This window comes from Anolis sagrei, chromosome 11, assembly GCF_037176765.1.
Source record: "Anolis sagrei isolate rAnoSag1 chromosome 11, rAnoSag1.mat, whole genome shotgun sequence".
Lineage (NCBI taxonomy): Eukaryota > Metazoa > Chordata > Lepidosauria > Squamata > Dactyloidae > Anolis > Anolis sagrei.
The window spans coordinates 30,166,716-30,180,737 of NC_090031.1; the positions used below are offsets into that span (position 1 = coordinate 30,166,716).

Consider the following 14,022-nt stretch of genomic DNA (forward strand, 5'->3'; position numbering starts at 1 on the left):
AAAGCAGCACACCTCAGATCCTGGCCACAAAGGTGCGCCACCGTCCCCCCTCAAGGATCACAGGATTCGGAGGGAACCCCAAGGGCCATCTAGTCCAACCCCCTTCTGGCCAGGCAGGGGAAGCACCATTAAAAAAAAAAAACCCTAGTAGATGGCCTTCCAGCCACTGATATGATATAATCTATGGGACAGATATAGAATCCTAGAGTTGGGAGGGAACCCCAAGGGCCATCTAATCCAACCCCTTCCTTTCTGCCAGGCAGGGGATGCACCATCAAAGCCCTCCCAAGAGATGGCCATCCAGCCACTAGTATGACAGACAAACCAATCTGATATGATACATTAGCTATAGACTCATAGAGTTGGAAGGGACCCCAAAGGCCAGCCAGTCCTGCACCATCAAAGCCTTCCCAACAGATAGCCATCCCACCACTGATATGATATGATCTATGAGATAAATATAGAATCCTGGAGTTGAAAGGGACCCCAGAGGCCATCTACTCCAGCCCCCCTCTTCCTGTCAGGGAGGGCAAGCACCATCAAAGCCTTCCCAACAGATAGCCATCCCACCACTGATATGATCGATGAGATAGAATCCTAGAGTTGAAAGGGACCCAGAGGCAATCTAGTCCAGCCCCCTTCTTGTCGGGGGGAAGCACCATCAAAGCCCTTCCAACAGATGGCCACCCAACCACTGATATGATATTATCTGTGAGATATAGTAACCTAGAGTTGAAAGGGACCCCAGAGGCCATAGAGTCCAGCCCCCTCTTCTTGTCAGGGAGGGCAAGCACCATCAAAGCCCTCACAACAAATGGCCATCAGACCACTGATATGATCTACAAGATAGATATAGAGTTGAAAGGGACCCCAGAGGCCACCCAGTCCACTCCCTTCTTCCTGCCAGGGAGGGCAAGCACCATCAAAGCCCTCCCAACCGATGGCCATCCAGCTATTGATATATTTATACCCCGCCCTCTCTCATGCCAAAGAGGATTCCGAGCGGCTTACAAGTTATATGTACATAAAATATATTACATTATTAGCATAGCACAATATTAGTGTTATATATTACTATATTGTACTATACTACTATACTGCAATACTATTAGTAAAATTACATGTAATAGGTAATATATATATTTATTATATTATTATGCTGTGTTATTATTAATATTATAGTTTATTACAATATTATGATCTCTCTGTGCATACAATATATATTAGCATAGAACAATATTAGCATTATATTACTATACTGTACTATACCGCTATACTGCAATATTACATGTAATATATAATTATTATATTATAATGTATTATTATTAGTAGTATTATATTTCATTACAGTACAGTGATCAATATTATATGTACATCCAGCCACTGATATGATAGATAAACCAATCTGAAATATTTACAATATGATGATCAATATTATTATGTACATCCAGCCATTGATATGATAGATAAAGCGACCTGATATGACATAAAGGCCATCCAGTCCAGCCCACTTCTTCCTGCCAATCAGAGGAAGCAGCATCAAACCCCCACCCGCAGATGGCCATCCGGTCTCTGCTTAAAAGTCTCCAAAGAAGGAGATTCCACCTGTCTCTGAAGCAGAGAGTTCCACTGCTGAACAGCTCTTCTTATGGTTAGAACGTCTTAAACCCGCAAACGATCACACCCGCAAATGGCTAGTCTCTATAAAGGCCCCAAACCCAGAAGTCGGTATGCTTACTTTGGCAAATTTGGGCTCCAGCGGGAAGGCGGCCATCTTCCTGCCCAGCGGAGTCAGGATCAGCTGGTCATCCTTCCGGTCCACGGCGCCCAGCAGCACCAAGTGTTCGGCTGCCGATTGCAGGGCCTCTGCGCAGAGGGAGCAAAGTGAATATATATATTTATATATATTCTTATATACAAGTCAGCAAAGCCATCAGCCAATTAAAAAAATAACAAAGCCAGCAGAACTGATGGGATCCCTTGACGAAATCCTTAAAAAGGGTGAGCTTGAGCCGACACGATGATTTCACCAGCTCATGAAAAAAGTGTGGGCGACCAAGAAAATCCCACCATCATCACCCTCTTTGATATATTTCCCAATGATATATATCTATCTATTACATTATATGTGTAATATATCATTTATTAGGCATATTTATTGTATGTCTTGTTGACCAAAAGGCCGCGGGTTCGAATCCGGGGAGCGGGGTGAGCTCCCACTATTAGCCCCAGCTTTTTACAAACCTAGCAGTTTGTAAACATGCAAATGTGAGTAGATCAATAGGTACCGCTCCAGCGGGAAGGTAACGGTGCTCCATGCAGTCATGCTGGCCACATGACCTTGGAGGTGTCTATGGACAACGCCGCCTCTTTGGCCTAGAAATGGAGATGAGTACCAACCCCCAGAGTCAGATACGACTGGACTTAATGTCAGGGGAAAACCTTTACCCTTTTACCTTATTGTATGTAACTCCTGAAAGGGGGTTTGATTTCACCCCTGGTTTGCAACCAGTCAAACCGGACAACTGGCTCACAAAAGGAGGCCGGTCTCAAAAGTGTGTCCCCAACATGGAAAGTTTGGAAAGCTCTGTTATAGGATCTTGCTGAAGGACTGATAGGCGATACCCTTTGATCATTGCCACATTTTGCAAGTGATTTCCCTGCTGGTTGCAACAGACACCTGTGGAGCTGCTTTACCTGGAGACGGTTTCGACATGAAGTCAAAGGTGAGGACGTTGGGGACCCTCAGGGCTAACAAATGGAGCACGACGCTGGCCAGGTTGCACCTGCAGAAAAGAGCAGGCATGTTGGCAGGGAGGAGGAAGGTATGGCTTGATACTTCTATATATACAGCCAGTTCCTGAATTACAAATACCCAACTTATCAGTAATTCATAGTTGAGACAACAGGAAGTAAGAGGAATCTTGTATTATTTGTATTATTATATTGTATTATGTATTATTGGTATTATATTATTATATTTATGCGTGTGTGTATGTGTAGATAGATAGATGGATGGATAGATATATAGATAGATGCAATGTTCATTTGTGGGATTAACATAACTCAAAAACCACTAGACAAATTGACACCAAATTTGGACACAAGACACCGCTCAGGCCACCGAGTGACCATCACTCATAAAAACACTGAAAAACACAGCAGAAGAGACTTAAAAAGCCAAAAAATAAAGAATATATTAAAATGCATCCACAAAACCACCTATATACACATATATACATACACACACAGACTAAACACATATGCACAGACTGGGCCACAGCAACGTGGGGCAGGGGACGGCTAGTGTATTTTTTAGAGACTTAAAAAGCCAAAAAAACCCAAAACATTACAACGCATGCGCAAAACCATATATATATATGTGTGTGTGTGTGTGTGTGTGTGTGTATTTGTGTAATGTTAGTTTGTGGGATTAACATAAATCAAAACCCACTGGACAAATTGACACCAAATTTGGATGCAATATACATATCAGGCCACCGAATGACCATCACTCATAAAAACAATGGAAAACACAACAGAAGAGACTTAAAAAGCTAAAAGCAACAACAGATACATAGCTGCTTTGAGCCTCCTGGTGGAGAGAAAAGGCCAGGTTTAAACAACAATATGGTTCCATGATTCACCTTTGGATTTCCGGCACGGTCATCTTCTCAAGCTTCTCAAACTCCTCCTCGGTGTAAAGGCGATAACAAAGCCCATTGTCCTCCCTCCCGGCTCGTCCAGCCCGTTGCCAGGCCTGCGCCTTGGAGATCCGCTGGACCGCCAGGACTTCCAGGCCACTTTCTAGGGAGACAGAAACCGCTCCTTTTAACTCAGTGCTGTGCAGGTCTATTATTAAAAGAGCAGACTAGATGGCCTTTGGGGTCCCTTCCAAGCCTATTATTATTATTATTATTATTATTATTATTATTATTATATTGGACTAGATGGCCTATTATTCCAAGAGTGGAGTAGATGGACTTCGGGATCCCCTCCAAGCGTATCCTTCTAAGAGGGAATGGGATGGCCTTTGGGTAGGACTACAAGGCCTTGGGTGACTCTTCCATATCTACTATGATAAGATTGGAAATAATTATGGCACAGTCAACAACTCCAAGGGGAATGCGTGGGTCAAGAGAGTTTTCTACACTTGTGTACAGACCAGGAGCGATAACAACCCAAGCCAGGCCTCCTGGCAAGAGTGGGGTCGATTCCTACGTACCTGGAGTGTACCGCTTGGCTTTCACCATCCCAGTATCCACAACGTATTTGATGCCAGGGATGGTGATGGAAGTCTCTGCAATGTTAGTGGAGAGGATCACTTTGCGATAACCCTGCGGAGGAACAAGAGCGATAGGAAAACACTACGATTTTTGTTCCCGGGTTATAAATGCCATTTCCTCATTGGTCTTATCATACAGACATGTATCAAACTGATTAAACTGCCGAAACTTTGTTTTTGCGGAAGGGACATCCCACACCACATTTCCAATGAGTATCTCATTGAGTCTCAACCAATTCAACACAATTTGTGGCAGCCACAAAAACAACAAAGTTTCTGGAGCAGAGCAACTACTTGCAATCTAAGGACCGCACAATTAAACAAGAAATCACACTTTCAAACCAGGAACAGAACCCCTTTTCAAATTTTGGTACACAATGTTATTATTATGTATTATTTTTATTACATATTGTATCCCTCTTAAAGAGACATGTTGTGTATTATTACATTATATCATTATTATTGATTATATTATATACTGTATCCCTCTTAAAGACACATGTTGCATATTATTATACATTATGTTGTTATTATTATTTATATTACATACTAGCAGTTCTTTTCAAACTGCTAATTACCTAAAAATGCAAATACCAAAACATCTCAGGGAGGTATTCACACAAGCCAGATTTGATCAGCTCGAGACAATGGTTAGATAACGGGAGATTTAACAGCATCCCTTATAATGAACAGAGTTGTATCTGCGGGGCACCTGAAATTGAGGATATAGCACACATATTGTTTGATTGCAAATTGTATCAAAAGGTGAGAGACTTTCACCTTGGTCCATATATCAAACGGACAATGTATTGGGATTCTCACATCAGAACAACGTATTTTATGTGTGGCCAAGACCCAAAAATAACGTATAAAACAGCTCTGTACTTAAGCAAAACAATACGTCTGAGAACCACATATGTAGGGCTGATTGGGGTAAATTGTAGGGGTGATAATGAAATATGATGTATATACTCAGCTTGATCAGTTTATCAGTTTTATCATGTCTTATCATATGTATTTACTGTATTATTATAAGTGTCTTATTTTAACTTTCTACGTGGAGTGTGATCAGGTCTTGTCAGGCCTTGTTGTTCTGTTTCTTATTGTGATATGGCCTAAGGGCTAATCAATAAAATTACTACTACTACTACTAGCAGTCCCCTGCCATGTGTTGCTGTGGCCCAGTCGGTGTATATGTGTTTTGTGTGTGTGTAGATGTGCATTTGTGTGTGCGCGCGTATATATATATATATACACACACACATATATATATGTTGTTTTGTGCATGCGTTGTAATATATTTTAAATTTTGGCTTTTTAAATCTCTTCAGCTGTGTAATTCAGAGGTTTTATGAGTAATGGTCACTCGTTGGTCTGTTAGGGGTGTAGTGTCCAAACTTGGTGTCAATTCGCCCAGTGGTTTTTGAGTCCCACAAACAAACATTACATTTTTATTTATATAGATTGCAACATAATAACATAATATTATAATATAATATGCAACACAGGTTGCATATTATATTATATTATGTTATTATTATTTATATTACATATTGTATCTCTCTTAAAGACATGTTGCATATTATATTATTACTTATTATATTACATATTCTATTTCTCTTGAAGAGACATATTGCATATTATATTATTATTATTATTATTTATAATATTACATATTATATCCTTCTTAAAGACACATATTATATTCTTTTGATACTATGTTGTTATTTTTAAAAATTATTATTGTTAGGTGACATACCTTGGGGGCGGCCTGGAAGACGCGCATCTGCTGGGAGTAGGGCAGGGAGGCGTAGAGGGGCATGGCCACCATTTGGGGGCCCCCGTCCGCCAAGTGCTTGGCAATGTCCCGGCAGGTCTTGGTCATGGCCTCAATCTCCTCCTGGCCCGTCAGAAACACCAGGATGTCCTGAGACGGTGGGGCTTCCTGCGGGGAAATCATACAGTCTATTCTGGTGACATTCCGAGCCCCAGGGCCAAAGGAGCGCAGAAAGGGGCGCAAAAAAGGGGTGCCTGGTAGTCATTCCGGGGAGGTAGGGCCTAGTGAGGCATTCCTGCGACCCCTTTGAAATTGGCAATCGACCCTTCCAGAGGTTGCGACCCCCAGGTTGAGAACCACTGAACAAGAAAGACTTTTAGGTTGGACTAGATGGCCTTTAGGGCCCCTTCCAAGTCTGTTATTCTAAGAGTGGACTAGATGGCCTTTGGGACCCCCTCCAAGTCTGTTATTCTAAGAGTGGAAGGAGGTGTGGAAAAAAACACAGGAACACCCCCACCCACCTCTGGGTACCTGATGGATTTGGAAGATGGTGACGAGCGTGGCTTGGAGGTAATCGCTCTGCGGCTGCTTTGTGTAGAAGATCTGGATGGGATGCTGCCGGCCCTCCAGGTAGAGGACGGGCGCCCCGTTGAAGTACTGGGAGAAGAGGTCGACATCCATGGTGGCCGACATGACAATCACCTGCACACAATCATCATCATCATTATCATGATAATACTGTATTTGTTTTGTTGGGACCCAAGCACAAGCATGTAGTCCTCATTGAGGACTCCGATAGGCAGATGAGTTTGTTGGGAGAGAAAAGGTCTCTGTCACTGTTATCTCCTCTTATTTACTACCTCTTGTGTTAGATTGATACTCTTTTGTTCCCCAGGCCCTGAGTTTTCTGCTCCTCTGAGCATGGAGAGAGGCAAGATGTCTGCTGTGGGTCAGTTAGATAGCTGGGCCCTGTTATGTAGTCATAGATAGGGAGGGAGGGAAAGGAAGTGAAGGCAAAAGAGTAGGGAAGGAAAGGAAGGCAGCGGTCCAACAACACCTAAACAATGTCGGTTGTATACAGTAGTGATATTATATCATAGGGTGCAATGGTTTCCTTTGAGGAAGGAAACAGGGGGCCAAAATGGCCGTAAAGTGGAAATTTGCCAACTCAAACAGGTTTTTGCTTAGTAATAAGCAGGAAGGGGGAAAGGGGGCTGCAGGAGGGGGAGGGTCTGACCTTAAGAGGGGTCTTGCCGGCCTCCTTGCGCCTGCGCTGGGCCCCCTTGGCCACCCCAAAGAGCACTTCGGTGGGGAGGCTGCGCTCGTGGGCCTCGTCCAGCACCACCACGCTGTACTTGTGCAGCAGGGGGTCCCCCAGCGCCTCCCGCAGCAGCATCCCGTCCGTCAGGAACTTGATCTTGGTCTCCTCCGAGCAGAGCTCCTCAAAGCGCACGCTGTAGCCCACCTGGAGGGAAGGGAAAAGCTGCAGGAGTGGGGATTTGCATATATTTCGGACCACATGCCTTTGCAAATATTCTGGGACACCTGTACTTGCATGAATTTGCATATACTCCAGCCCACCTGCATTTGCCCACCTACCTTTGAATATGTTCCAGTACACCTATATTTGCATATATTCCAGTGCACTTGGATTTGAATTTACTCCAGTCCACCTGCACTTGCATATATTGTGGCTCACCTGCATTTGCATATGTTCTGGGCCATCTGTATCTGCATATATTCCAGTGTATCTGCATTTACATAAATTCCAGTGCACCTGCATTTGCATATATTTTGGTCCACCTGCATGTGCGAATATTTCAGCCCATCTGTATTTGCATATATTTAGTCCCATCTGTATTTGCATATCTTCCGGCTCCCTGCATTTGGATATATTTAGGACCCCCCTGTATTTGCATATATTTAGGCGCTGGACATTTGCATATACTCCAGTCCACCTGCATTTGCAGATATTTAGGCCCACATGCATTTACTTATATTTTGGCCCATCTATATTTTAATATATTTCGGCCTACCTGTATTTGCATATATTCCAGTCCACTTGTATTTGCACATATTCTGGCCCACCTGCATTTGCATATATTCTAGGCCGCCTGTATTTGCATATATCTCAACCCATCTGTATTTGCATATATTCATGCCCAGCTATATCTGCATATATTTCAAATATATTTATTAATAAAATTATTTTATTGTTAATTATTATATAAAATTATTAATAAAATAAATAAAAATCATTTCAACCCAACTGCATATGCATATATTCCAGTCCACCTGCATTTGCATATATTCTGGCCTACCTGCATTTGAATATGTTCCGGTAAACCTATATTTGCATATATTCCAGTGCACTTGCATTTACACCTGTATTCGCATATATGTCTCCTAGTCTGCATTTGCAAATATTTCAGCCTACCTGCATTTGCATATATTCCGGCCCACCAGTATTTGCATATATTCCGGGCCGCCTGTATTTGCGTATATCTCAGCCCATCTGTATTTGCATATATTCATGCCCACCTATATTTGCATATATTTCAACCCAACTGCATGTGCATATATATTTTGGCCCACCTGCATTTGCAGATATTTAGGCTCACATGCATTTGCTTATATTTCGGCCCATCTATATTTTAATATATATCGGCCTACCTGTATTTGCATGTATTCCAGTCCACTTGTATTTGCATATATTCTATGCTGCATGTATTTGCATATATCTCAGCCCATCTATATTTGCATACATTCCAATCTACTTGTATTTGTATATATTATGGTCCACCTGCATTTGCATATATTCCGGCCCACCCGTCTTGGGTTATATTTGCATGTATTTGCGTACCAGCTTGCCCAGCTCAGTCTTCTTCTCATCAGCCACGCGGGAGGCCAGGGAAATGGCGGCCACACGGCGGGGCTGGGTGACGGCCACTATGCCCTGGCGCCCAATGCCTCCTTCATACAGGTACTGCGGGATCTGCGTCGTCTTCCCGGAGCCTGTTTCCCCTGCAAGAGACAGTGAAGGGCTGGACTATATAGCCTCTGGGGAGCCCTTTGACTCTAGAGCAGGTATGGGCCAACTTATTTATTTATTTTCAACATTTATAAGCCACCCTTCTCGAAAGGGGACTCAGAATAGCTTACAATATATATATATATATATATATATATATACACACACACACAAACACACACACACACACATATAGAATCATAGAATCAAAGAGTTGGAAGAGATCTCATGGGCCATACATATACATACATACATATATATACATACAATATATTATATTACAAGCATAGTACAATATCAATACTACACATTACTATATTGTACTATGCCATTATATTGTAATATTATTAGTAATTTTACATGTAATATAAAATATATAATTATAATATCATATTATTATTAATATTATATTGTATTAGTCCATGCTCTGGTTACATCCCGTTTAGACTACTGAAACGCTCTCTACGTGGGGTTGCCTTTGAAGACAGCTCGGAAACTCCAACTAGTCCAACGCTCGGCAGCCATGATTTTAACAGGAGCGGAGTGCAGGGAGCATACAACCCCCCTGTTGCGCCAACTCCACTGGCTACCGATCTGCTACCGGGCTGAATTCAAAGTGCTGGCGTTGGCCTTTAAAGCCCTAAACGGTTCCGGCCCAAGCTACCTATCCGACCGCATCTCTGCCTATGAACCCACCAGGACTTTGAGATCTTCCGGGGAGACCCTGCTCTCGATCCCGCCTGCTTCTCAGGCTCGGCTGGCGGGGACGAGACATAGGGCCTTCTCGGTGGTGGCTCCTCAGCTGTGGAATGCCCTTCCTACGGACATTAGACTAGCACCATCTCTAATGGTATTCCGCAAAAAGGTGAAGACCTGGATGTTTGTGCAGGCGTTTGAGTAATTTAGTGCAATCTGGGAATGGAACATAGGAATGGAACAATGGGCGACGAACCTGGACTACGCTTGGATGATGAGAAGATTGGGTACGGTTGTTTTTTGTAATAATGGTGCATTGTAATTGCTTATTGGTAATTTATGGATAATGTGTTAAGTCAATTGTTATATGTTGTATGGAACCACTGCTGTTTCTACTGTTTTTACTGTTTGTGAACCGCTTGAGATACAGCGGTATATAAGCAAAGTAAATAAATAATCTATGTATATAATAAAGGTGAAAGTTTGTATGTGGCGGACAAAAGTGTGGCGGTGCGACGGGAGGAGTATGTGCCAGCTTTTTGATTGGCCAGCCTGAAAGTTCCAACATTCGGATTGGCTGCCGCAGTGGTGCTATTTGCATATGGTCTCTGATTGGCCAGCTTCAGTAGGAGCCCCTGGTGGTGAAAAGAGTTCATGGAAGAAACGGGGACATGAGAAGGAAATTTGCATATGGTCTCTGATAGGCCAGCCTCAATTCCAAGATTCCAAGATGAGAGGAAAGGAAAGAGAGGAAAGGAAAGGCCAGGGGCTGAGTCAGAACATTACCATTACAGACCACACTTGGCACACAGAGCCCCCGTGACCCACTCGACATCCTACTGCAGTTTGGAGGAGGATGAACCATGGATGATGGGACTTGCGGTACCATCACTCACATTCTGAGACCGCTGTTAACCTCATCCAATGACTGATCAGGACCAAACTTGCCACATAGACCTCTCATGCCCCACTTTACATCCTGGTGTGGTTTGGCCGGGGATGGACCTTGGATTATGGGACTTGCAGTACCTTTGCTCAATTCTTGAGACCACTGCAACCCTCATGCAATTACCGATAAAGACCAAACTTTGCACAATGAGTCTCCATGACACACTCTACATCCTGGTGCGGTTTGGGGAAGGATGCACCATGGACGATGGGACTTGCAATACTTGCACTCCCTTCCTGAGACCATTACAACTGCCAACAGTGATGGATCAGGATCACAATTCGCACAGAGAGCCCACATGACCCACTCTACATCCTGGTGCAGTTTGGAAAAATATGGAAATGGATGATGGGACTTGAAGTCACTTCACTCACTTCCTGAGACCACTGAGACCCTCGCCAATGACGGATCAAGACCAAACTTGGCACACAGAGTCCCCATGACCCACTCTACATCCTGGTGCACGTTTGAGGAGGACAGTCCATGGATGATGGGACTTCAAGTACCTCCACTCCCTACCCAAGACTGCTGCAACCCTAATCTAATGTCCAATCAAGACCAAACTTGGCACACAGAACACCCATGACCCACTCTACATCCTGATACTGTTTGGAGGAGGGTTGACCATGGATGATAGGACTTGCAGTACCTTTACTCACTTACTGAAACCACTGCGACCCTAATCCAATGACCGATAAAGACCAAACTTAGCACACAGAGCCCCCATGACCCACTCTGCATCCTGCTGCAGTTTGAAGGAGGATGGACTTCGGATGATGGGACTTCAAGTACCTTCACTCACTTCCTGAAAACAATGCAACCGTCATCCAATGACCAATAAAGACCAAACTTGGCATACAGGACCACCATTACCCACTTTCTCTAATAACTCGGGCAGCGCCGGGTCCCCAAGCTAGTAATAAATAAATACACACACACACACACAATATATTATGCACACATATATTGTATATATAATGTATTTCCCTTTGAAGGGGAAAAGGAAAGGGCCTGAGGCTGTTAGGAATTGTGGGAGTTGGAGTCCAAAATACCTGGAGGGCCCCAGTTAGCCCATGCCTGTTCTAGTAGGAAAAGCCCCGCCCCTTTTGGTCTTGGAATGGAGGCGGGGCCAGGCCACACGCCCCGCCCTTCCCCATTGGTTGTTGCATGGGGGCGTGGCCTGCACCAAGCCCCGCCCCTCCTCCGCCGCTTTTCCTCACCGATCAAGATGGCGGACTCGAGGCTCCGCAGTTGCCCTAGCAACGCGCCTCGGGCCTGGAAGATGGGCAGGCTCCGCCGCTGGCTCTCTATCCCGGAGGAGGACGAAGACGAGGACGACGAGGAGGAGGAGAGGGAGGACGAGGACGACGACGAGGCCGGCGGGGTTTGACGCTTCGCCAGCGGCATGGCGGCCTCTCTGCGGGAAATGTATTTTCTGGGCCTCGCGTTAGGCCGCGCATGCGCGCTACGGGGGAAAAAAAGGAGAGGCGGAGCTCCCCCTGCAGGCCTCTAAAGGATGCGCATGCGTGTTTTTTGCTTCTCGCCTTTGCAGGCCACGCATGCGTGTTGCGGGAAGAAGGAAAGTAGCGCTCCCCCTATAGGTCCTGAGGCAATGTATTTTTGTCTAGCCTAGCATCTGCAAGCCACGCATGCGCGTTGCGGAAAAAAAGGGAGGCAGAGCTCCCCCTGCAGGCCCTGAGGTGCACCGCAGTGGGGAAAAGGAGGCTCAAAATGTAAATAAAGGGCTAGAGGGCCAGACAATTAAAGTCTTAAATAGGGTAATAATAATAATACATTTGTCTGATCTTGGAATCTACTTGATTCCACAGTTTAGAGGAGTAGTAATAATATATGAAATTCCATCTTGTCTCCTGTGCTATGCTAATAATATAATGTAATATAATATATTGTATATACATATATGTACATACATATAATATGTATATTATAATGGGAGCCCCTGGTAACGCAGTGGGTTAAACTGCTGAGCTGCTAAACTTGTCAACCAAAAGGTCACTGTTTCAAATCCAGAGAGCGACGTGAGCTTCCGCTATCAGCCCCAGCTTCTGCCAACCTAGTAGTTCAAAAACATGCAAATGTGAGTAGATGTATAGGTACCGCTCCGGCGAGAAGATAGCGGCACTCCATGCAGTCATGCCGGCCACATGACATTGGAGGTGTCTACGGACAACGCTGGCTCTTTGGCTTAGAAATGGAGATGAGAACAAACACCCAGAGTCGGACATGACTGGACTTAGCATATTAATGTCGCAAATAAATAAAAAATATAATAATTATCATCTTTCTCTGATTTAGGATAATACGTGTCTGTATTGTCGAAGGCTTTCATGGTCAGAATCACTGGGTTGTTGATTTTTTGGGCTATATGGCCATGTTCCAGAAGCATTCTCCCCTGACGTATCACCTGCATCTATTGCAGGCATCCTAAGAGGTTGTGAGGTCTATTGGAAACTAGGAATATGGGGTTTGTATATTTGTGAAATGATGTCCAGGGTGGGAGAAAGAACTCTTGTCTGCTTTAGGCAAGTGTGAATGTTGCCATTGGCCACCTTGATTAGCATTTAATGACCCAGCAATTTCAAGGTATGCGCGAGGGAATCCTTTGTTAAGAGGTGATTAGCTGTCCCTCATTGTTTCTTGTCTGGAGTTCCCTTGTTTTTGAGTGCTTTTCTTTATTTACCGTTATGATTTTAGAGTGTGTTTTAATACTAGTAGCCAGATTTTATTCATTTTCATGGTTTCTTCCTTTCTGTTGAAACTCCCCCAGGCAGTAAGAAGACACACCTTGAAACTGCTAGGCCATTAAATTCTAATCAAGGTGGCCAATTGAAATAGTCACACCTACCTCCAAGGAGAAGAATTCTTTCTCCCACCCTGGATATTCCACAGATATACAATATAAACCCCATTTTCCTAGTTCCAACAGACCTCACAACTTCTGAAGATGCTTGCCACAGATGCAGGTGAAACGTCAGGAGAGAATGCTTCTAGAAAATGGCCATACAGTGCAAAAACCTACAACAACCCAGTAATGTTGTCTGCTTAGATCCCAAGATCAGGAGGAGGATAGGAATAATAATTGCTATGTCTCTGCTCTTGGAATACCCTTGCTTGGATTCCATGATCAGATAGAATTTAGTATAATACTAAGATTTGGGGTAATTATAATAATTTTGCTGTAACCTTGTTCTACCCCCACTCAAAGTGGAGCACAACAGAACTAAAACACAGACATAACACAATGTTATTATAATTCATAGAAC

The 14,022-nt window shown here is 43.8% G+C and overlaps 1 protein-coding gene across 1 annotated transcript in view; it reads right to left on the reverse strand.

Annotated features, from left to right (window-relative positions):
• Positions 1-12,247, reverse strand: part of DHX33 (DEAH-box helicase 33) — a 19,259-nt gene extending 7,012 nt beyond the window's left edge. The window contains exons 1-9 of the mRNA XM_060756806.2: positions 11,959-12,247; positions 8,926-9,086; positions 7,300-7,527; positions 6,594-6,764; positions 6,045-6,230; positions 4,226-4,337; positions 3,648-3,807; positions 2,698-2,786; positions 1,739-1,866 (exon numbers count right to left, since the gene is read on the reverse strand). Coding sequence (XP_060612789.2) covers positions 1,739-1,866; positions 2,698-2,786; positions 3,648-3,807; positions 4,226-4,337; positions 6,045-6,230; positions 6,594-6,764; positions 7,300-7,527; positions 8,926-9,086; positions 11,959-12,145 — 1,422 coding nt within the window. The 5' untranslated portion in view covers positions 12,146-12,247. The remainder of the gene's footprint in view (positions 1-1,738; positions 1,867-2,697; positions 2,787-3,647; positions 3,808-4,225; positions 4,338-6,044; positions 6,231-6,593; positions 6,765-7,299; positions 7,528-8,925; positions 9,087-11,958) is intronic.
• Between the last annotated feature and the right edge of the window lie 1,775 nt (positions 12,248-14,022).